The sequence below is a fragment of the Misgurnus anguillicaudatus genome, chromosome 13 (genome assembly GCF_027580225.2).
Source record: "Misgurnus anguillicaudatus chromosome 13, ASM2758022v2, whole genome shotgun sequence".
Lineage (NCBI taxonomy): Eukaryota > Metazoa > Chordata > Actinopteri > Cypriniformes > Cobitidae > Misgurnus > Misgurnus anguillicaudatus.
In genome coordinates, this window is record NC_073349.2 from 17,241,645 (window position 1) to 17,266,643 (window position 24,999).

Sequence of the window (24,999 nt, forward strand, 5' to 3'; positions counted from 1 at the left end):
TATGCGCTTGCTGTTTTAGCAAAAGACGAACAAAGATTAAATGCATTTAAAACAGCATAAAACTGATTTATACATTTGAAGAGTGCAGATGCAAGTGTGTCTGATGTTTTCTTGTAAATGAGCATTTTTTATCAGACTTTTAACAAATCGGTATTTCTGACATTTGACATTAAAGGGACACTCCACTTTTTTTGAAAATATGCTCATTTTCCAGCTTTTGATTTTTACAGTTTTGGAGTCCATTCAGCTGATCTCTGGGTCTGGCGCTAGCACTTTTAGCATAGCTTAGCATAATCATTGAATCTGATTAGACCATTAGCATTGCGCTCAAAAATGACCAAAGAGTCTCGATATTTCTCCTATTTAAAACTTGACTCTTCTGTAGTTACATTGTGTACTAAGACCGATGGAAAATTAAAAGCTGCAATTTTCTAGGCAGATATAACTAGGAACTATACTTTCAAGCTGGCGTAATAATCAGTGACTTTGCTGCCGTAACATGGCTGCAGCAGGCGTAGTGATATTACACAGTGCCTGAAAATAGTTTCACTGGTTACTTTCAATAGCATGGGCCTATTTTTGGGCAGTGCTTAATATCACTACGCCTGTTGCAGCCATGTTACGGCAGCAAAGTCCTTGAGTATTACGCCAGAATGAGAGTATAGTCCTAACCATGTCTCTCTAGAAATTCGCAACTTTTATTTTCCGTCGGTCCTAGTACACGATGTAACTACAGAAGAGTCAAGTTTTAATTAGGAAACATATCGAAACTCTTTGGTTATTTTTAGCGCAATGCTAATGGTCTAATCAGATTCAATGGATTATGCTAAAAGTTATCTCCAGACCCGGAGATCAGCTGAATGGATTCCAAAACCGTAAGAATCAAATGTTTAATTCTAGGAGAGCTGGGAAATTAGCTTTTTTTAAGTGGAATGTCCCTTCAAGTCATGGCATTCAGTTTAAAAACCTGGGCACCTTTGTAAAACATTATAACATCTTCTCATGGTCCACACCCAGTGTGCAGGTCGTAAAGTCCTTAAATGAACTCTCTTTCTCTCTCTCTCTCTACTTAATTTATACGGCTTCTAAAAGCACTTTAAAAAAGCACTACATCTCATAAATAATCCAAAAGGTGGAAATACCTACAATTTTACTAGCTTTTTGCTATTCCCTGAGGCTTTGGTGTGTAGATCTTTTTTATTTTTTCAATAAATCAGTACTCGTGTTTGTGCATATGCATGTGTGAAAATATAGTCATCATAACGGAGCCAACTAGCACATAAAACAGATGCATATTTACTCACAGCAGCATGTTTAACTCAGTGCGTGTTTTTTACATGCGGAGAGAAACCTGTGTGAGTTGAAGTGTATAACAGTTCGTTCTCCAATGAATAATAGACACACTGACTAGATACTGATCGAGAACAGGCCTGAGTTACACCACACTTCGTGTATTTTTCGGTGAAGTTCACGTGACCCGAAGGAGGAAGTCTTGGGGCTTGCGATCCTTCTCCGTCTGTAACCCAGCAAGCCCCTGCACCAATCCCCTCTCCCCCGATCTGGTTTCAAGTTGTGCTTTCCCACCCTCAAGCCTTTAGGGACAGGTGTAAATGTACCCCTGACCTTGGATGCCCGCACCGGCCCCACTATTCCTCATTTATTTATTTATCTCTCGCATTCTCTTCTCTCTTGACGCTCTGCCCGCAGGTCCACTGCCTCATTATTCCTGCTCTTTTTCCATCGCTCCTTTTTGATATGTGAATACAAGTGACAGTGACTGTCACAGAAATGACAGAATCATCCCCAGTTCAGGGTCACTTGTCACCCGTCTCTCTCGGTTGCTCAACACCCTTCAGTGTCTCTTTCCTCAAGTAGCCTGCAGCTGTTTCAGCTGCTAAAAGAAAGCGTGCCATTTTGTTTCTACCGTGTGCCACAGTTTAGCCGGTAAATTCCTTCGGATCAAGCTGTAAATGTTCGATAATTAATTTGCAGGGTTCCCACGGGTCCTTGAAAGTTTGTGAATCTGGGGGGGAAATTCAAGGTCCTGGGAAGTTTTAGAAAATATACATAGATACAGGTAATTGAAAGTGCTTGAATCTATTTTATGCGAGAAGTTTTCCAAATCCATATAATTCCCTGTGTAATGTAGGATAATATCAAAAAAATTCTAGACTTTTTAAGCGCACGTGCTAAACTGTTTGCTTTAAATGCTTCTATATTCTGTATGCGAATGTTGATTCATACCAAAATGCTTTTTTTTGCATAGTTGTGTTTGACAAATGTAAACGTCTCGGGTTGCGTATGTAACTGTTGTTCCCTGAGAAGGGAACGAGACGCTGCGTCTCCATTGCCATACTTCCTGTGTCCCTTTAACGCCGTCTTTGGCAATATTTCAGATAGTGATATATTTCCTGACTCCCTCGTCACCCTGTCTTTGTTGTTAAGCCCCACCATTGGTTGAATTTGATGTACACATTCATATGCACTTACCCCTGGAGGCGTCCCCAAAGTGTCACCGCAGTGATGCAGCGCGAGTTTCCTCGAAAGAAAACTGTAACAATGTATCTTTAACTGTAACACAATGTAACCTTGCTCTCACTTAAAATGTGTCCCCACATTAAGTCCTCGAATTTGATGGTATTGGATCTGGAAAGTCCTTGAAAGGTTCTTGAATTTGAAGTTAACTAAGGTGTGGGAACCCTTAATTTGTAAATCATATGTAAGATCCTTTGATCTTGTAAGCTGCTGGAGTAATGCAGTTAAATAAATATTAGTTCAATACTATGATTAATACTTTGAAGCAATGGTCGTTTGTGCAAACACAGTGACAAGTATTTTCTCCAAAACAACAAAATAGCGCCCCCTAACACAAGTTATTGAATATTAGGTAGATTGTCTTTCGAATGACCAGAATGCTCTCATTATATCTGACATTTATTTTTATTCTTATGTAGTTTCTTTACCCAACAAGTGGAAAGTACAATTTTATTGGCCCTTATGAAAGGCTTTGTTTCTATATGCTTATGCCTAAAATGCTCTTGCTGGGTTTTAAGAGAGATGAAGAAAGCAGTAAGTGTTGGATTTCAGTGTCTCTTATATACGACCACAGTAAGGCCTGCTATCTGCTCTACAGCCCTGCTGGTATTATCTCTGGCCTGTCACAGGTTGACAAATGATGGCGTGAAACTACAGATAGCAGGCAACCTGGCAAGACTGCGGCCCCCCAGTGGCGAACAAAGAAGCTTGCATGTTCTCTCCAGCCAGACACCTCGTTATTAATCCGTAACGTAAAGGGGACTAGGTCTGTGTGGAGAGAAAATGTATAACACCTCCCCCAGTACAAAGTCAGACTGCAACCTTTTCCTGTTGACGACGGCCCCGGCGGCCCACCCCAAAAATAGCTTTGAGATATTTTCTCCATCACTGAGCTATTTTAGGGTTGTTGTGTATGAAGTTTAGTCATCGGTGCCTATATAAACAGACCGCTTAGTCGTGTGAGTCGAGCAGGCAGGAAGGGTGTGCTTGAGAATTTCCTGTCACCTTTGGTTTTAACACAAAGCACTACAAAAGCTGCGGTTTTGCAGAATCGATGCATATTTATAGATTCAAGTGCTGAGCAAATGTTTAAGTAGCGGCAGTTGTGGCTCGAATTAGAAAGATGTGTGCTCGCAGTACTATGTCTAGCACTTAATAGATTGTTTGTCTCTTTTCTATTGTGGGTTTGCTGTTATATAAGGTTTAAATGGACAGGATGTGGGCTGGCTCTCATCTCTCTATGTGGTTGCTTTGTGTGTGAGAGTGTCACAATCATCGCCGCCTTGTCAAATCATATTTATGTGAAGATATCTGTGACTGTAATTTTATACTCTGCTCCCTCCTTTTCGCTCAGCCGCGGTGAAAGGCCAAGCATACAGATTTCATAAGACCCCTGTGTGTTAGTACCACAGAGCTAAATGTTAAGCATTCTTGGTATTTAAAGACCGCGTTTGTGCCGGACACACTTAGTGTGTTTTGTGGCGAGTGGCCTGACACCATCTGCTTTTACATGCTTAACCAGTTTTACGGCTTTTAACAATTATGATTTAAGCAGGAAGTGCGTACGCATCACAATAGGCTTTTCAGCTTTTTTCTCTTTTACAATAGAGTACTGTCGAGCAAAGCACGCTCAAACAATTTTTGACAGAAAAGAAGCCTGTTGTTTTGGCGGAGCGGGCGGCTGGTGACTGTAGCGCTCGCCTCCCCCTCTCCACCCCTCCTCCACTCGCCCCTCGCGCTCCCTCCTTCCGCCCCTCCCCTCATCTGCCCTGTTGCCTAGCAACGGAGGGCCAGAGCAATCGCAGCAGAGGCAGAGCAATTCGGGGAGCAGATTGGCGGATGATTTATTAGTCGCGCTCGGAAAGCAAGGCAGCTGAAATGGAGCCTTAAAGTGGAGCCGACATGCAGAGCAGAGCGAGCGCGAACTAGACAGCCGCCTGCCTGCAGTACGTTGTAAATATTATAGTAGTGGAAACATAATTAGGGTGACATAATCAGGGTGCTAACACAGGCCTCTTTGACAGGTGTAATTGATTTTTGTCCTGCAGGTTGGGTTTGGAGACCTCGGATAATAAAGGCAGGATATAATCCTAACACGAGTTAATGTGTTAAACAAAATGCGTGGGTACGATTCATTAACACACAAGATGTTACATTTTCATTTATGTAAGAGGAAGTTTGTTTTGTGTGGCCCGGTGTCAACTGGTTAAGTGGCTGTTGGTGCCCGCGCCCACTGTGCCAATTGCTGGTTGCCCCTTTTGGTCTATAAAATTTTGAAAACTTTAACACTTAATGTTTTTACTAATACAAATTATGGGAATAAAAACATATATTATATATATGGAAAGTCTGATGACTGACTCGTAACTAATAGTGTAGTCACAGGTATATTTAAGGATCATCTTACACTCGTTTTGCACATTGCACCATCTACTGGTTAATCATCCACCTCTTTACCAAGGCAGATGAATTGTACCATCTGTAGCAGGATTTTCGAATGCCTTGCAAATATATTAAGGCGTATTGACCCGTCTCATGTTTTCACTTTCAGATGCCGCAGCAAGGAAGTGATCTCCTTTAAAAAGCTTGTAGTTTCAATTTGCTGAATTTTCATTACATTTAGACATCTAATTACCAGTTTTAAGAGCGCTTTGAGGCACAGATCTTGTAAAGAGAAACAGATCGCCGCAGATTGTTCTCTTAAATGCCATGTGTAAACAGTTTCCTGGTTACATAACCATTGCATACAGTATGCACTTGAGACGAAGTTGGCAGAGAAGGCTGAATAAACTCCATGCCGGGTTTTCCAGAGAGCATGCGCCCTTTAACTATGTCTGAGACCTCGCTCCATAAAGATCCCTCCAGCTTTTCTCTGCTCACTGTCTCCCTGGTGTGGAAGTTTATGGTTTCAGTAAATGTATTCGGAGCATGGACAAAGCTACAAGGAAGGGGGTTGATGTTTAAGTAATGAGAAGCACAGACTTGCGTGTGGCGCACACAAACATGCACTTGCCAGTACAAGGAGGTGCTGCGTTGCGTACCGTCAGATCCACTCCAGGTTTTCCAGGCAGCCGCAGACCAGAGGCGCTCTAGCAGAAAGATCACATGTAAAGCCTTCCCCTTTGTAGTGAAGGAGCAGAGAGTGACAAGCTATCTCTTGCTCGTAAAAAAACGTCGTACCTTTGGAGACTTTGTGGATTTGCACCTCATTTTTTTTGTGGATGTAGAGATTTGGGTCGTGTGCTGCAGACTTTGCCTGGGTTTGCGAACAGTTTGCTGTTGAGGACCGTTGAGTGAGATTACTGTGGAGCGGGGCTCGCGCTGGAACAAGAAAGTAAATCTGCTGGTTGTCTGCTTCGCTGGTTATGAATGTTTCTGCCTCCGCTTTTTATTGCTCACAGTCTGTGGCTCTTAAAGGAAAAGAAAAGCATTCAAGCTGCACAGTCTCCTTTGTATTTTAGCAGTCTGAGTATGTAAACATATATTTTATTTGGGGAGTTAACTCTCTGGCTTGTATTGTAAAAGTTATTTTCGCTTGTTTTTAGTAGTGAGTAGTTTATTTGATAACTGTATGCTTGTTGTTTAATTGTTGTAAAATGAACATTTGATTTTTCCCTTTACTTAAGCTGTTTGTTTGTGTAAGGGTTTTGTTATTCTTGTACTTTGCACAGGAATGAGGCTGCTGTTTAAAGTGCGATCGTACGAGTTGTTGGAGTAGAAAGAAACATTTTGTGATTCTTTGTAGCTTATTGAAGTTTAGTTTTAGCTTTGAACTTGAGTGTTGTAACGCCTTTGTATGCATATTGTGAAACTTTAAGTTAAATAGCTGCCATCACATTTAATCTCAACTTCTATTCCTGCTTTTGTTGTCATTTCCCGTCATTTTGTCAGCGTAGCAGAGCTGTGATGGTGTTTAGAAGTTTAACCAACATGAGCAGAGATTTTCAGATTAAGATCAAAACATTGGTTTCTTTTTGTTGGGGTTGACTTGTATTTTGTATTGTAGTGTTTTATTCAACTGTCACAAATGATGTGTATTATAATGTATTTTTAATGTTTTGTTGTTTTTCCCAAACAGAAACGGTTCATAAAAGGTTTAAGGCAGTACGGGAAGAACTTTTTCCGGATTCGGAAAGAATTGCTCCCTAACAAGGAAACGGTAAGTCATTTTTTGCTCTTGAATATGTTTCTCTCTGTATTTAGGGAATTTATTTTTACTGTAGTTTTTCATATGTTTTAAAGCTGAAGTTGCATCTCAGTGGTTTTATAAATGGGGAAGGTAAAGAAAGGTTTTAAAGCCCCATAGCTCACGCATGGACTTGAGTGCATGAATATTAGATTTAACTAAGCATGTTAGGTGCTTGGATTAGAGCCCTGACACATGATGTGTTTAGTCAAAACAGAGCCAGGAATGTTTATATAACGTTATGCAGATTTTGCAGTACAGCTACACACCTGATTGTGGAATGCTTGGGCATATGAATAACAAACTTTTATTGAATAAGAGACAAAGTAATTTTGGGGGTGTATTAGTAAACATTAATAATGTGTATTGCGTATTAATGTATACTAATTCTTGTTAATGTTAGTAAATGCCAATACAGTTATTCATGTTAGTTCATGGTGCATTAATTCATGTTAAAAGTACAATGCTTGATTTTATAAATGTATTAGTAAATGCTGTAATTAATATTAACTTAGATTAATAAATGCTTTAGAAGTATTTATCATTAAGAGTCATTAAGACTAATTTTTAACAAATACAACCTTATTGTAAAGTGTTACCGTAATTTTTGTTTTGAAATGGAACTTAATGTAACTTATGTTAAATGCTATTTGTATTTTGTCCATTTTGTATTTTTTTATTTCTTTAGCAATTTTATCTCAAAGGTTTTAAGGACTGCTTTGCACATTGTAAATTCTTGTAAGTTTGAATTTCAGAATACCAGTTTAATTATTTAAGTAGGAAAGCAAATATGCATCTTACATACAGCTGAACACAATTATAAGCTTAACTGGAGGACAGTTACTACTTTAAGTGAGGAGGAGTCTAAAGGCCCGGGTATACTTTTTTTCCGCGTCCGCGTCCGGCTCGCGCGCGCACGCGTCCGCGAAGCTTTCCGAGTATACTCCGCGCGGCCACACGCGGATGGCCGCGTTCGACACTATACGCAATACAAATGATTTCTTATTCAAATTATTAGTCTAACAGGCTGTCAGGACAGCACTGATTTGGCGACATTTACAGTACATTAAAACATTAGGATAGGTGAAGAAAAGTAACAGATCCACCATTGCAAACACAGTTTAGAACAAACAACAAGACAACAAAGAACAGGAATCAAACAAACATGCTCCAGTGGTTTCTCTTCTTGGAAGAAGTAAAAGTTAAAGAAGAAAAACGATAGTGTGTGTGCAAAATGCTGTCTATTTTCTTTGTATAATTGTTTATAGTGGAGTGTCCTGTCTAAATATTTTAACGCGCATGCGCTGTTGTACGCGGACTGTACGCGCACTGTCCGCGCGGTCTCAAATTTTGGGCTGCACGCGGACGGTCCGCGCGGCCGGTCGCGGACCCTCTTGATGACGAAAATGACGTCATGCGGACGGCGCGCGTACGCGGACGTCCCTAGTATACTTTCGGCTTTACAACTACTAAGTATAGGATTTAATAAGTATAGGGGACCTCTGTTTAGGTTGGCAGATATATTTGTAAGTGCATTGACCTAACAGTTTTTATTTTACCATTTTATCATCTTAAGTCGCACGGGTATATTTGTAGCAATAGCCAACAACACATTGTATGGGTCATAATTATCGATTTAAAAAAAAATCTGATTTCTATAATCATTAGGATATTATGTAAAGATCATGTTCCATGGAGATATTGTGTAAATTTACTACCGTGCTTATATCAAAACTTTTTTTTGTAAGTGGATGCAGTTGCTAAGGACTTGGCGCGGAAAACTGCCGAAGTTCAGATTTTTCAACTTGCGCGTTTCTCACAGCAACTCTCAATTCACACGGAACGCGCCATCAGCGCCATGGGTTTCGCGTTGTGCGTTCCCCGTCATTCGCATCGTGCGTTCCCCGTCATTCGCGCTGTGCGTTCCCCGTCATTCGCACCGTGCGTTCCCCGTCATTCGCACCATGCGTTCCCCGTCATTCGCATCGTACGTTCTAGGGCTGTGCTGATTAATCGTGCAAATGCGCGTTTTCGCAATGAATGAATTTGAATGAATTACGGTGAAATGCTGCCACATCCAAAAGCCAGGGGGCGCTCTCGTGCAGAAACGCCATTTGTTCCAGAGAAGAAGTATCATACCAAACACTATTCCAGGAAATGTCTAAAGGAATATTTATATCGCTGTTCTTCAGATTGTTTCAGGTATTTTCATGATAATAAAAATATTTTGAATGATTGTGTTTGGCGAGAGTTGCTTTTTTAAATGCACGTTATAAACGACTTAAACTCATAGTTATTTTAGATTGATAAGGACTTCCTACTGATCACAGAGTACCGTAGTACACGCACAAGCTGTGCATGAAACACAGAATCGGAGCCTTGCGATACACTATCGATTTCAACCAGGTCTTTTTAATGGGGAACGCGATGTATCGGCACAGCCCTAGTACGTTCCTCGTCATTCTCGCCGCATGATGCCTAATCGCATCTTTGCATTGACTTAACATTTAAATCTCGTGCTTGCCGCCTCTACCGCATCTTGTGTGAACCATGCATAAGGCAATTTTCTCAATATTTTGCACCCTCAGATTCCAGATTTTTTAAGTAGATGTATCCCAGCTAAATATTTTCCTATCCTAACAAACCATACATCAATGGAAAGCTTAATCAAAAAAGACCCTTATGTTTTATGGTCCAGGGTTGAGCATTTGTCTCTGCTCTGTTTTTCAAGATTGAATCTTACCACTGTAGTACTTAGAAATGTGTAATATTTTCTCATTAACTAATATTAAAAAGAGTATTGCACTGTTACATAAGCTAATATTTAAGCTTAACCTGTAAAGATACGTCCTGTTGTTTTTCATATCATGCCTAATGCAGACTATGCCTTGCATTCCAGACATTGTTTTAAACAATGTTTTGACAAAGTACAGAGGCTAGCCAAGCTAACATCTGACCTCTGTCAGATATACTCAAACACAAGCTCTGGTTAATAGGTCGGTTATGATGTGCATGTTTTACGGTGTATTGACCAGGCTCAATGATTAGTCAATAAAGAAAATCCCTGCCAGCAGTGGGAAAGCTATGTTAAGATCTGTCAACCTTAATGTACCGCAGCACTTAATAGTTTTTTGGACCGTTCATGCTGAACATCACGTATTCTGCCTACCATCAGCTTCATTGTTTAAGTGACCTTATTTTAGTTATAAGCACACTGTATGACCCTGTACGTGAACAACAAAGTGAAGTTCAGGGCAAATAATCATTAACTGTGTACACACCCAAATACCTGTTTGACTGGTGAAGTGTTTCACTTTAGTGTTCAAGTGTTACTCATTGACAAAGTCCTTTTTTTTTTGCAAAATCCAATTCACAGTTGCAAGTTAGATTTCTTACATGCAGTCCTGTTTTATTGCAGGCTATATATACGTCACGAAATGATTTTAATCTTTTTGTAACCTTTGAAAATAATGTTTATGTGCAACCCCAGTCAACAGTAGTAATTTTTCCTATTCACACCAATACATTATTGCAAAAACAAGCAGCCCTCCATTATCGGACAGGAAGATGTAAAGATGTAATAGCGTTGCTAAAGGGCAGGGGCAAGGGGTTCATACAGTATACACATTATGAAAAACGAGTGTTCTTGTGTAACTAAAAAGCTTTACTTAAGATTAAAGTCGCTTTGTGCTGTGCCAGTCAATGCCCTGAGGAATGCTCGATTTATTTTCTCTACAACTCGTCCTCCCTCAATCCCTTGTTGCTATTTTTGCTTAATGTGACTTTTGCTGGATTCTGTAACTGCATGGATAAGTTTCGTCCCTTTATACATTTAACCCCGTGTTGAGAAATATTTCTGGTCAACACACTTTCTTTCAGGGTCGTCCGGTCTGGTCTTTGATATGTCAGTAGAGTTAAGTTACCGATGTGTTTTTTTAAACTGCCAGGCTGATGGCCAGAGCCGTGGAGAGTGATACAGTGCAGCTTTCTGCCTCTCCCTATTTTTCCCCGCAGCTCTTATTAGCCGAGTTTCTCATAAAGAGCCAGTGCCAAGGCTAAGCACCCACTGCTGTGCAAACACACCAGGCCTGACTAGCGCTCTTGAATGCTTTATATGAAGGCAAATAAAAGAGGAAGCTGGGGAAGTGGGTGTGTCATCTTACTGTCTGTGCTCTTTTTCTGCCACCATTTCCTCCACTTGAAAGGCTACGTCATGGAATCATTTGTGTACCGGCACAAGAAACATTCCCAAACAAACCCGGCGCATTCAGTCTACAGATCGTAGATAACTGTGTTTACTTTTACGGCTTTACAGTTCTGTCTGCGCGCTGTTCTGGAAAAGTTCCCTATAGACGGTTCTAGTGGCAACAACATAAACATACGGCCTAAACTTAACTTCCGGCAGACTTCTGCAAAGAGTCTATAACAACATAGTCCTTTTTCATTTTTAATTGCAATATCGTTGGGGTCACTTTCTGAGCGATTTTCCCCCCCAGCTGATAAACGATAAACCATTGACAGCCAATCAAATCTATTTGAACTTCAAGTGCACGCGCACTTGAAATGACAGTGGAAAAGCTCAATGCGGAGGTCAATAACATCATAAAATTACCTCAGGTATCCAGTGCTGATGCAGTTGCTGTGAAATTCATTACGTAATGCTTTTTTCCTATCACACTGACTTATGCCAAAATATAAGATATTAACTTATTATACAAACTAGATTCACTGTTTAGATGCAAAACGCAGCTTGTTGAGGACATCTGCTGGTTACCCGCTGTGTAAATACCACAAGAACAGCATATTTACATACTCAGTGACATGTCAACAATTGCAAAAGTTTTTATTACAAGAAACATCCAATAAAAGTTAATGTCATTAATGGAAAGTATTTGCACGAGTGCCCCACGAGTGAACGAATTAGCATAAAGTTATCATTATAATGTGGACGCTAATATAGTTGTCGTTATAGTTAACGTTATATTTATCGTTATAATGTGAACAACCCTTTACACTGAGCTAACATTACTGTGTGAAATAAATGGATACAATTTTAGCTACAGATGCTTAAATTCTTGCCTAGCTGCCAAATCCACACGGCGGTGATCCATGCTCACTGTCTGCTCATTTTGGGTAACACTTAACAAAAGGTTGTATTTGTTATCATTAGCTAACATGAACTAACAATAAACAATACTTCAACATGAACATGCTGTAGAATTTGGCGTTTACTTGTACATTTATAAAATAAAGCGTTGTAACTGTTAACATCAGTTAATGCACCATGAACTAGCATATAACTTTATTGGCATTAACTAACATTAACAACAATTTATAGATAATAAAAACCTATCCTGTTCATTGTTTGTTTATGTTAGTTAATGCATTTACTAATGTTTACTAATGCAACCTTATTGCAAAGTGTTATCAACATTTTTAAAAAGGTATTTGTTCCAGAGGTCAGTTTAGTTGCTAGCTAGACCGATGAACAAGCACAAGACTGAAAATAACCTTATGTCAAAGTTAAAGGAATAGTCTACTCATTTTCAATATTAAAATATGTTATTACCTTAACTAAGAATTGTTGATACATCCCTCTATCATCTGTGTGCGTGCACGTAAGCGCTGGAGCGCGCTGCGACGCTTCGATAGCATTTAGCTTAGCCCCATTCATTCAATGGTTCCATTTAGAGATAAAGTTAGAAGTGACCAAACACATCAACATTTTTCCTATTTAAGACGAGTAGTTATACGAGCAAGTTTGGTGGTACAAAATAAAACGTAGGGCTTTTCTAAGCGGATTTAAAAGAGGAACTATATTGTATGGCGTAATAGCACTTTTGGGAGTACTTTGACTCGCCTGAAAAGTCCGCTCCCCTTCTCCCTCTCATAATGGGAGAGGGAGGGTGTTACTGCGCCGAGTCGAAGTACTCCCAAAAGTGCTATTACGCCATACAATATAGTTCCTCTTTTAAATCCGCTTAGAAAAAGCGCTACGTTTTATTTTGTACCACCAAACTTGCTCGTATAACTACTCGTCTTAAATAGGAAAAACGTTGATGTGTTTGGTCACTTCTAACTTTATCTCTAAATGGTACCATTGAATGAATGGGGCTAAGCTAAATGCTATCGAAGCGTCGCAGCGCGCTCCAGTGCTTACGTGCACGCACACAGATGATAGAGGGATGTATCAACAATTCTTAGTTAAGGTAATAACATATTTTAATATTGAAAATGAGTAGACTATTCCTTTAATTCTGACAGGATGAACCCCAGCACCTGACCAGATTTCGTGCAGTTCACGAAATTAAAGATTTAAGTCTTTACATAATACTTAATATAATATCTATATATTAAAAGAAAGATCAAGTTGGAAATATATATGCTTGGCATCCCGCATCTTTAGAAGAGACTCAACCTTTGTGGATGAATTTTGTAGGAGAGATGTTCAATATTGAAATAGTCGTTAGACATGCTATTCTTGAATGGATTTAGTATAGTTTATTAAAAGGTTAATTTCATATTTTTGCAGGGTAGTAAGCAATAGTTTTTTTTTGTTAGTTAATTTAGTATAGAGATATGAAAGTATAGAGAGATGTTTATTTTACGTTGACCATAAAATCTTTAAATAAGAATACTGTGTTAAACACATAAAAAATACAATTATTGAATACACCTGTATATTTCCCCATCTCTATTTTTTTGGGAAAAATGTAAGCATAGCACCCTAAAAAGTAGATCTAAAGTTAGCAGGATTGGTTAAGTGGGAACAAAATCATTACAAGCATATAGCCAGTGTACACCATGTGAAATAAAGTTTGGTGCAAGAGAGTGTGAAATAAAACCAGCATGAGCCAGAATAAAAAAGTATTGGACCTCTAGTGTCATACATGATACATGAAACTAGCACAGCTCAGTCAATTATATAGTTTAACGGCCATTATAGTTAAATACATATCCAAAGAATGTCACCATTGACCAATCAGTATCAAGTATTTTAAAGAGCCGTGTAATTAAAATCTGATCATTCTTTCTGTGAGTGCTTCCAGGTGCCGCTAATTTTAGGAAAAGGTGCACTGGGCAAACATTGATACATTTGAATCTGTTAATAGTATTCAGCTACTGGCTTTAACCATTTGGAAATCTGCCCCCGTCTTTAATGCCAGGTAGAGCCTTGTTTCAGGGGGGCATAGACTAACTGGTCCCACTCCAAAGCAGGATTGTTAAATTGCACCTGCATGAAGAAAGGCAACAGAGAGGAAAATAAACTCTTTAAAAGAGAAGCCTGTACTGCCGGGAGAGATTTACAGAGGACATTTTCCGTTACGTTGGAAAAACAGCCATACTATAAAGCAACCGTGCCGTAATCCAGTTGTATCACCGGTGTTGCGGGAAGGTGAAGAGCCAATTGTGTAAGGAGGCAGTCGTAGCCCTCGGGCCCTGTAATTTTCAAGCTAAGATGGCCAAGATGATAGAAATGTTCTCGGCACAACCTTGTAGCAGATGTTTGCCCTGGTGCGATCTGTATAAATGTCAAATTGAATTCATTGCAAAGACATTAGCCCTGTAGCCGGTGCCCTAGAGAGGCCCTTGTGTGATTAGGTGTATTCGGTACTGGGCACTAATTATAATGGCTAAAACTGGTGACCTGCTCACTTGTCAGCAGCTGTCCAAGCTTGATAAAATAGACTGCTTGCTCTAATACATGATGTTGTTTATGGAAACATTGAAAAATATGTAAATCTGGCTATTCTTAGCCAGATTAGCCAGTTTTTTTCTGGAACTCGATAGGCTATACAAATAAATAAACGACAAATGGTTGCCCTTTGTGTGTGTTTGCAGGGAACATGCCCTGTGTGTATATATTTTTGGTCTGGCTCCGAACAACTGTAGCTGTACAACTTGATCTTTCGGATTAAAGAGATCGACCCCCATGAAAAAGCCTCGCTGCGGCATACGTTTGCCTCCAACGGTTAAAAGCGCTTACAGCAGGGAAACACGACTGCTGATTCCTCTGCTTGTGCCTTGTTGACCTGCGAAAGCACGGCTTGTTCTTTCTTTTCCAACAGAAAGCGGCAACGCAGCAGGGATCCGCTGTCTATTTAACATCCTTTCACACCCTGATCTATCAGCCAAGGCCATCGTAGCACAGATTTTTCACTCTCATTTGCCTGATATAACCACAAGGTTGGGTAGTTGTGTTTGAATGTAGGCACGTTTTGCAGTGTGATGTTGGATTTGTTGACTTTGGGGCAACGTTACAGTAATAGATGTCAACTTTTAATGTGATTTCCATTGCCGCTTTTATAACAAGGCATTTATTTTGACTGTCAATAAGAACTGAACTTGGTGTAAAAATTGGTCATAAAGACAGTTTAAATAATTCAGAGCTATTGCATAAAATCTTAACACTACTAGAATAATAGTTTACATATTTTTAACAAACCTTAAGTATCTAGCTAATCAACCATTTACTGTGTATAATAATGATGTAAACAAAAACTTTTATTCTGCAAACGAATAGTGGTGACTAATCATTAGGCAGACCTAGCTTAATTTTTAATACATTAAGACGTTAAGGTTTGAAATCATTATTAGGCAGACCTAGCTTAATTTTTTTGAAATCATGCATGGCACGGAAGGTTCCCCTGCTTAAACCAGCACATGTCCAGGCCCGTCTTAAGGTTGCCAATGACCATGCATGATTTCAAACCTTAACGTCTTAGTGCATTAAAAATTAAGCTAGGTAATATATTATGTATATATAAATACAAACACATGTATGTATAATTTTAAGAAAAAATATATTGATGATATTTAAATTTATATATGATATAAATTATATGTAAATCTACAAATGTTTATACGCATGCAAATATTTCTTACATATATACATGCATATGTGTGTGCATTTATCAAGTTCAAGTTCCTTTATTTTATACCCTTAGGTAAATTAGGTTTCAGTGGCAAGTTCACAGTTCCTCACACATATAACAGACAAATAAAAAACAACACTAAAGCAACACTAAAAGGACATCATAAGAACAGTAACATTAAATAAACAAATAATAACCAAAAAGAAACCCCTTATTATGCCTTAATTATTCATGAGATTAATCACAGCTGGGACAAAGCTGTTCTTAAATCGTTTTGTTGTGCAATGTGGTACTGTAAACTGTCGATTTGATGGGAGAAATTGAAACTCATTATATAGGGGGTGATGCCTTATATATATATACATAATTATTATTCACATAACACACACATTTAATATGTAAACAAAAACCTTTATTTTGCAAACGATAAGTCGCAACTAATCGTTGGGCAGCTCTAAAATAAGCTCTGTGTTTAATAAATGTTTGACACTTACACATTTTGTCCAACTTTTATGAATTTTGAAGTCTAAATTAGTTTTTTGTTTTATTTCTAGTAAACACATTTAGACTTCAAAATTAATTAAAATTGTGATCATGTTTGAAGATTATCTTGTTGGACAGAATATGCGAGTTTCATAAACTTTTGTTTAAACGCAGAGCTTATTTTTTGCGATAATCCAAAAGTCTATGGGAAAAATGTATTTGCTTTTTACCAGGGGAACCAGTATCCCGCAAACTAGGTTGCCCTAAAAAAAGTTATCCCTGCGGCACTCTATAGCTCTAACAGTTTAAACAGTAAAACTTTCTCATAAAAGTTGAATCTTTCCATACATCCTATGACCGATGTGTCTGATCAATGTTTGGTATAGTCATTTACAGTTTTTAGGAATGATTAGCCGCCTTTTTATTACATCTCTTTAGTCAATGTAAAAAACTGTTACTGTAGACTAGTCAAACTTCTTGTTAGCTTTTCCTGCTACCGAGGCTTGAATTTCACTCTGCCGTCAGCTCCACACACTCCTCCCACCCTGCGTGTACAGGGACAGTCCATCTCACGAAATCACCCCGGCCAACTCAACTCATTAATGTTTACAGCTGCACATTGTCTGTTTGTACCTAGTGAGCAAATGTTTTCGATGTTAAAAAAGCGTTGTTTAACCAAGCAAACACTCCTGAGGATTTCATCAGGCAGGGTTGATTTGTCCATTGCTATCTTCCATTTTCTCTCTCCCTCCAGTCCGCTCCCCCTCGCCTGCCCTCCCTTGCATTCTCTGCCGCTATCCTTCCCCTGTATTCGCCAGCTACAGCCTTAACCGTTTGGCTCGCTGTCAAAGCAGGGGCCTTTTGTGGCTTCGTCACAAATCTGCCAGGAAAAACAGAAACCATCTGTTCAAGTCCAGGCCTGAGTTTGGATGAGTGTATAAATACAGGAGTTCAGGCCTCACGCCCGTCCTGCACGCAGACACGACCAAAAGGTCCGGCTGAGAGTCTGGTTTCTTACTAATGGTCCACCATAGTTTCATCCGTGTATGTACATGCCCACGTTACTCAGAGTTAACAGTTTCTTGGGGTGGAAAAGCTTCTTCGTACCACGATAGGAGGTAAGCCCCTTCCTTGTCAGATAATCCACCCTCCAGAAATAAACTGCAGATGGAAGCATTCTGAAATGTCTCATAATTCCCAGCTTACGTTGTCAGTATCTCTGGTACACGCTGTTATTTTCTGCTTTGAGATTCAGGGCTAATGGAGGAAATTCCTCCACACACATAGATTTACGCATTTATCCTGGCTCTAGGGGGACAAGCTGTTTGTGAAGATTTGTGTGTTTTAGTAAGAGTATTTCTACGCTGTAAAAAAAATCTAAATGGGTACGTTAACCGCATAAAGTGATGGAAATGTTGCACAGCTTAAAACATACCTCGCCTGTTTTTCAATCAGCTCGCTTTTATATAAACAAACCACCGCATAAAGAAAACATAATAGAACGGTTATGCCTTGAGTATATTTCAGTATACCGAATGAAAATTTGACATTTTAATGCCTCAAGGTATTTGAGCAAAATCGTTGCTTTGCTTCCAACAAACCTACCTTGACACACAAGCCCTGGCTTTGTTGTTCATGCTGTCAGTCTTAGCATTTGACTCGCTATATGTTTCACAAACCTTCACAACAAATAGGAGCTCATGGGACACATTTCCTCCCCCACATGTCATCTTTTATTTTGCTTCACAGTAGGACGTCTCCCTATATAAAAGACTAATAGGTTCTTCTGCACTGCACCTAGGACACATTTCCGTGCAGCACCTTGAGAAATATTGCATTTTTTATCTCTGGCAAACAAACCCGGAACGTCTTGTCAAAAAGAATGGGCAGCGCTGGAACGGGTGAGGGATGAAGAACTTAGCACAGCCCCTCCGCGCTTCTAATCAAATCATATTTCCTCCACCATATCCTCTCTCCGAACTTGAAAGGGGATTTTTCAATGTGGTTATCGCCCGAGGAAATTTGTCATCATCACAGATGATCCTCTCAAAACATTTCATCACTCTTTTGATCCTTGTTCCTCACTCCTCTACATATTGCACCACCAGATTGCATTAAACATCACCGTGTTATAGTGGCCCGTGGATGTCGGCTGTTCCCAAACCTTGATACCTGTCTTGATAGCATGTGGACTAAATTACTTTTGAATGACCACCGTGATTCTTTTCACGACGCGGCGTCCTATGTTATTACGCGAATGAAATTTCTGTCTGCCTTCCCTCTAGGATGTTTAAGAGCTATAAAGTGCTCCGGCAAAATGGTTGAGGGCTAAAATGACCTTTTCTTTTTATCTACTGTAGCATTAAGTTGAGGTTTCATGCTTCAAAGCTCACATCAAATGGAGGGGGAAAATAAAAAGCGTTGGGGCAACTATGAAGAAGGGAGGGCTTGGGTGGTGCAATGGTGAACGGTCCTTAGACAGTGAAGAAAGCCAACCTGCTGTCCTGCCGAATAGTTTTGATCTGCACATTTCAATTAAATTTCACATCAGGACGCCTGCCATCTTTGGCCTGCACCTGCGCCCTGACCGACCTCGCCAACAGGCTTTCCCTCTTTGACGCAGACTCGGGCCATTCCCCATGCCATCGTATCAGGAGCGCAGAGCTTGTTTTTAATCTAAAGAGTTATTGCAAGCTATTTACTCTTATTGGTTTTGAAATTGAAGTAGAAATGGATCTGCACGCAACCGTTTACAATCCTTTTAAGGAGTGCCAAGAAAAAGAGATGCCTGGGAAACTTTGTTGAACATAAGTAATTTGTCAGCCTTGTTTTTCTCATTTGGCAAACGTTTATACCACCCACAAGTAATTGATGTAATTGCGATAATTGATATTCTTTGTACGTGGATCCATTAAAGTGGGAGCTTGTACTGGTGATTGGTAAATTCCACTCGGATGCATCTGGAACCATTTAGTGAATTCTGTGCATCTCATTTACCCAGTAGCCCAGTTGTGCTTTTATTTTTCTCCATTGGTTAAATTAGCATACTTGCTTCTCAGCATTATTTTCCACGATATACAGTGCTTTTAAATATTAAATGGCAAAGCATTAGGTTTGTTTGACTTCCAAAGAGCTCTATGATGATGATAATGCTGTACCTTGATTACTAGTGAATAAGTGGCAGCCTAAGCCCTTAAGATGCTGTAAGTGCCAGACTTTTCTTCTGCGTTTGACATGGTGGCTTAGACCAGCCCGGGTTTCATAGCTTTTCCTTCAGGCTGCTGCATGTAAATGTATTTCATATACTCTTATATATATAAATGCATGCACCCAAAGCAGATTCATCTTAACGTAAAATTCACTCGAGCAATAAAATAGTCTATGAATAATCCGAACTGGATGTTTTTACACTCGCTGCCAAGAATAGTTTCTGGCGTTTGCCGTAAAGCTGTTAATGTGTCGGGGAGTGCAGCGTTTTAATGACCAATTTATGTCAAGAAAAAGAGCCGAAGCAAAGAGAGAAAGCAATCAATACGCATTAAAGACACCCAAGCCCAATTTGGTCTAAGTTTAACGGACCCCGTCAAACCCCATGACTGTCCTCTTCATTCAATCCATGCACCATTAAAACATTAAAGCATGTTAAAAGCCTTGCCATTGACACGCGGTCCGCTCCAGTGCAGTGGCATGAAATGAATATCCAAATGATTCAGTCGGATAGAGACGACGCGTGAAAGTTACAGGGTAGAAACCGCTTCAAGAAAAGTGCGTAATTGCTTTTCCACCAAACAACCGTTTTAGGGCACGTGTATTATTTTGAGTCTAGCCGGAAGGCGACGGTTAATTTGCACAGGCTGCCTCAGCAAAGCGTCTTCTGATCCGTGATTGCATGTGTTAATGTTTCAGTAGGGTATTGATTTCCTGGCCGGCTTTTGTGCTCGGGATTTATATGCCTTTCTCCCTGGCAAGCGCACCCTCTGAATGTTTGATTAAAGTTCAATTGACTCTTCTAGCGCAGGGGCTCGGAGCCATTTCACTCCCTATTTGTAGCGCCAAAGCTCTCCGTGACATGTTCTTTTGTTTCCATTCAAGCGCCTGCCACCCAGGCAGCCACCAATGTACTGATCCTAATATCCCGGCATTCAGAGAGCTTCCCTGCCTAATCCTGGGACAGACACAGCCACAGCACAACAAGCCGGCCTGCTGGCAAACCCGGCATGGATTCTTTGTCCGGAACTCTGTGCTGTCATGCTGAGCCATCGTCTACCTCACTCGCTCGCTGTGTGTCATGAAAACTAAACTAGGTTTATCCACCTTACTCTTGAAAAATTTTCAGTGTAGCGTCCCTTATCAGTTTGACACTTGAGGTCTTTATAGGTGCTGTGTAAAATTTGCAAGGATCTATTGACAGAAACGCAATATAATATACATAAGTATGTTTTTAGGGGTGTAAAAAAACCTTACTTAAAGGTGTAGTGTGTAACTTTTATAAGGATCTCTTGACAGAAATGCAATATAAAATACAAAACAATATTATCAGTGGTGTATAAAGACCTTTCATAATGAAGTGTTATGTTTTTATTACCTTAGAACGAAACGTTTTTATCTACATACACAGAGGGTCCCCTTACATGGAAGTCGCCATTTTGTTTCTACGAAAGCCCTTAAAGGACAAACTTTTTAACTAAGTTGTCTCCAATGATGACATGGTTGTCCGGTGGCAGCTACCGTAGCTTCTCTATGCGTTTCGGTGAACGGTGGACTGAAACGTTTGTTGCAATTTGCAACCTCACCACTGATGACATGTTTGTCCTGTGGCGGCTACCGTAGCATTACTATGCATTTCGAAAGGGACTGGTGATGACCTTTGGACTGAGCCATTGGTTGCCATTCACAGTCTCACCGCTAGATGCTGCTAAAACCTTTACATTTATTTTGTAGGACTATCAAAACGAAATGTTGTTGATAACGGTTCACATTTTTTAGTATTAAAGGTCACCTATTATGCGAATTTTTACAAGATGTAATAAAAGTCTCACATGTGCCTAGAATGTGTCTGTGAAGTTTCAGCTCAAAATACCCCACAGATCATTTATTATAGCACAAATGCCCCTATTTCGTGCGTGTACCTTTAAATGCAAATGAGTCACAGCTTTCGGTTAAAAATAGATGTGATTCCTTTGAATACAGTCTGGGGTAATATTATCTTTAGCTGCATTAGCACTATAACATGCTAAAAACACATTTAGAAAAGCTTTTGGGTAAAACTAACCAGTACTTCAATGACTGTGGGCGGGGCATTATCACTGTGACATCACATTAAAGGAAAACACCACCATTTTTCAATATTTTACTATGTTCTAACCTAAACTTAGATGATTAATACATACCTATCTTTTTTCAATGCGTGCACTTTTAATCTTTGTACAGCTTTTCGTGAATGTGTTAGCATTCGGCCTGGCCCTATTCATTCCTATGGCTTCAAACTAAAGTTTTATTTTGTGCCACCATACTTACTCGTGTAACTACTCATGTAACAGTCTTTAAATAGGGAAAACATGGAAGTGTTTGATGGCTTCTAAATTCATCCCTGTTTGGAGCTATCGGAATGAATGGGGCTAGGCTAAATGCTAACACATTTACCAACGCACATTTATGTCCAAACCACTCTCGTCCTAAAATGCGTTCCCATGTTTCCTCTGTCACAGGGCGAGTTGATCACCTTTTATTATTATTGGAAGAAAACCCCAGAGGCTGCTAGCTGCAGAGCCCACCGTAGGCACCGCAGACAACCCGTCTTCCGCCGGATCAAGACCCGTACCGCCTCCACTCCCGTCAACACTCCGTCCCGTCCACCTTCCAGCGAGTTCTGTAAGTTTATTCTGCCTTTTTCCCCCAGAGACAGTAAACAGACTCTGTCACAGCTAAACATGACATCCCTGAAACTCTCAGTACTGAAACTTCTTTCCAAAAGACGGATCCCCCTCTGTGATTCTTCAGAGTAAACAGCTGAAATCTCATATCCAATAAAAGGCAGAACACGGAGGAATCTGCCTAATTATATGTACTAGTCTCATCAAAGTAGCACTGATAATGTATTAATAAGTGCCGCAGGCCTTTATGTCTTACTGATGGAGTTGTCATGCTATGAGCCATGGTAACCAATAACCAGTGTGTTTTTCTTATTCAGTGGACTTGAGCTCAGCCAGTGAAGATGACTTTGACAGTGAGGACAGCGAGCAGGAACTGAAGGGCTACGCCTGCCGACACTGTTTCACTACAAGTGAGTTTTTGTTTTTATACTTAAATTTAAAGCTGCATAAATAAAGGTCTAAGTTTTAATAGCTTTTCAAAAGAAAAATGTACTTGCATAAAAGATAATGACTATTAGGACTCGAATTTGAGTATGGTTCTAGCCGTAAACTCCTAGCTAGAAGAGGCTATTATTATTCAGCTTGAATAATGAATACAAAGGCAAAGTTGTTCAGATCCTATATACTAAAGATTTTTTTCAGGCCTTCTCAGGTAAAGTGAACAAGATTTTAACCTGTTACTGTAATGTTATGAGACAGGTGAGCGTACTCCCTTATAAAAACGAATAATCTTCTCTGCGGGCTTACAATTACTCTGTGTGAGACTGCGCTACTGCCCACCCTCTTACTGTTTTGGCAGATGGACATCAGTACATGTTGCATCTAATTTGATCCAGTCTGACAGTTACTCATTTGTTTACTTCATTAAGTCCTCTGATCTGTTAGATGCATTTTGCATTTATATCAATCTTACCTTTGATAGTGGTAAAGTCACATTATGGAGCACAATGTAATGTCTTCTGAGCTTAGCATGCCCATTAGGTGCGAGTTAAGATCCCATGCCTACCCAAGATCACATACTTTCAGTTACTGTAACTTTAATAAGCAGAACTCAACCTAAATTTCACTACAACCTCCAAGGACTGGCACCACGGGGGTCGCGAGAACATCCTGCTGTGCACGGACTGCCGTATCCATTTTAAGAAGTACGGAGAGCTGCCCCCAATCGAGAAGCCCGTGGACCCGCCACCGTTTATGTTCAAACCCGTCAAAGAGGAGGATGATGGACTCAGTGGGAAGCATAGCATGAGGACTCGACGGAACCGCGGCTCGGTAAGACACGTTTAACGCATTTTAAAATTTGCGGTTATAATAATGGAAAGCCTTACACTTTATTTTACTTTTTTTAGTTTTACACCATTTGTTACATTAAATATTTACTCGTTCGGTTCAGATGTCAACGCTACGAAGTGGCCGCAAGAAGCAAACCGCCAGCCCAGATGGCAGAGCCTCACCGACCAATGAGGATCTGCGGTCCAGTGGGCGTACCTCACCTAGTGCAGCCAGCACCTCCAGTACTGACAGCAAGACTGACTCGATGAAGAAACCCAGCAAGGTATGATTCATTACAACAGCTCTTACAATGCAGGAACACAGGCTATAGGTGTCTCGTGCTGAGTGTCAGAAAAACTTACATTTTTCATTTTGTCATAACAGAAGATAAAGGAAGAGGCACCATCGCCTATGAAGAGTGTCAAGCGTCAGAGAGAGAAAGGAGCGTCTGACACAGAGGAGTCGGAGAGGACGAGCGCAAAGAAGTCTAAAACACAGGTAAGCGTCTAATGCATTGAACACCTGTCCTAGATTACTAGTTAAGTAGAAACAAGCTCATATACTAGAAAATTACCAAGGCGGGTTTATTAAGAAAGCTTGTAAACACATATTTTAAATGCTTTAAACTTCGATATTATAACTTACCATCAACACATTTTTCTTAAGCTTTATGTGGCATTCATACCAGACGCGGAAGAGGCGGCAAGCGTGAGTGATTTACATGTTAAGTCAATGCAAAGACGCCATTAGGCATCCTGCGGCACGGTGCGCGCCAAATACGCGGATGGCGTGTTCCACGCGAATTGAGCGTTGCCGCGCGAGTGGAAAAATCTGAACTTTGGTGGATATTTGCACCGCATTAACCAATCACTAGCTCTAGTAGTAACGTGATTACAGGGAGCGAGCGGTGTCGCAGAAGCCCCTCCCATGACGCAAATTTCCACGTCAATGTCTCGAATGACTAGAATTTCATGCGCGAATGAAGCGAGTAAACTCAAAATGTTCAAGCGTCCAACTACGTGCGAATAGCGCGTTTTTGCCGCCTCTAACGCGGGTGGTGTGAACGCCACATTACAAGTTCCATTTTTTTCTTTATTTTTACTTAAAATGATACAATAATAATAAGCATTTACTGTCAAAAATAATAGTCACCACAAGATTTACAGCAGTCAAAGTAATTTTATGCACAGACACTAGAGGATTTTTAAAGACTAACTCCTTCTGGCAGCTTTATTTGAACTACATGTGTATAATAAGAGACACTATTGTATTTAGGAGTTACTTAATATTACCATCGGAGTTACGCAAAGTGGTTTCGTATTCTTTAAATTAGAGATGCACCGATATATTGACTAATAATCGGTATTGGATAATAAAAGCAATTTTTAACGTTATTTAAAAACAGCCAATAGTCATGGACCAATATATTCTGTCAATCAAAGGAGAACAGGAAAATGCAATAAATTTGAGCTTAGTGTATAGAAAATGTAAAGAAACATCAATGTTCAATATTAATGGTCAGTATATGAATGAATAACATTCAGAAAATGTTATCATCTGAATTTAGTTAATGCAAGTTAATATAACCACCAAACTATCAGAATTGGCCGATATCAGTCTGAATAATCAGCTATTGGTATCGGTGGAAAAATTTAATATCGGTGCGTCTCTACTTTAAATGTAAATAATTTTCACAGATTTGATGTTTTGTTGTGTTTAGGATTGCACTGGCTATTCAGTAATAATTGTAGTTATTAGCAAAAGTTGTGTATTT

General features: G+C 39.8%; 1 protein-coding gene across 8 annotated transcripts in view; it reads left to right on the forward strand.

The window, feature by feature from the left end:
• The window catches only part of rerea (arginine-glutamic acid dipeptide (RE) repeats a), a 179,922-nt gene that overhangs the window by 148,200 nt on the left and 6,723 nt on the right, over positions 1-24,999 (forward strand). For all 8 annotated transcript variants that reach the window (XM_073875234.1, XM_073875235.1, XM_073875236.1 and 5 more), the window contains 6 exons: positions 6,614-6,694; positions 21,789-21,951; positions 22,271-22,352; positions 23,015-23,225; positions 23,347-23,508; positions 23,610-23,723. In XM_073875234.1, coding sequence (XP_073731335.1) covers positions 6,614-6,694; positions 21,789-21,951; positions 22,271-22,352; positions 23,015-23,225; positions 23,347-23,508; positions 23,610-23,723 — 813 coding nt within the window. The remainder of the gene's footprint in view (positions 1-6,613; positions 6,695-21,788; positions 21,952-22,270; positions 22,353-23,014; positions 23,226-23,346; positions 23,509-23,609; positions 23,724-24,999) is intronic.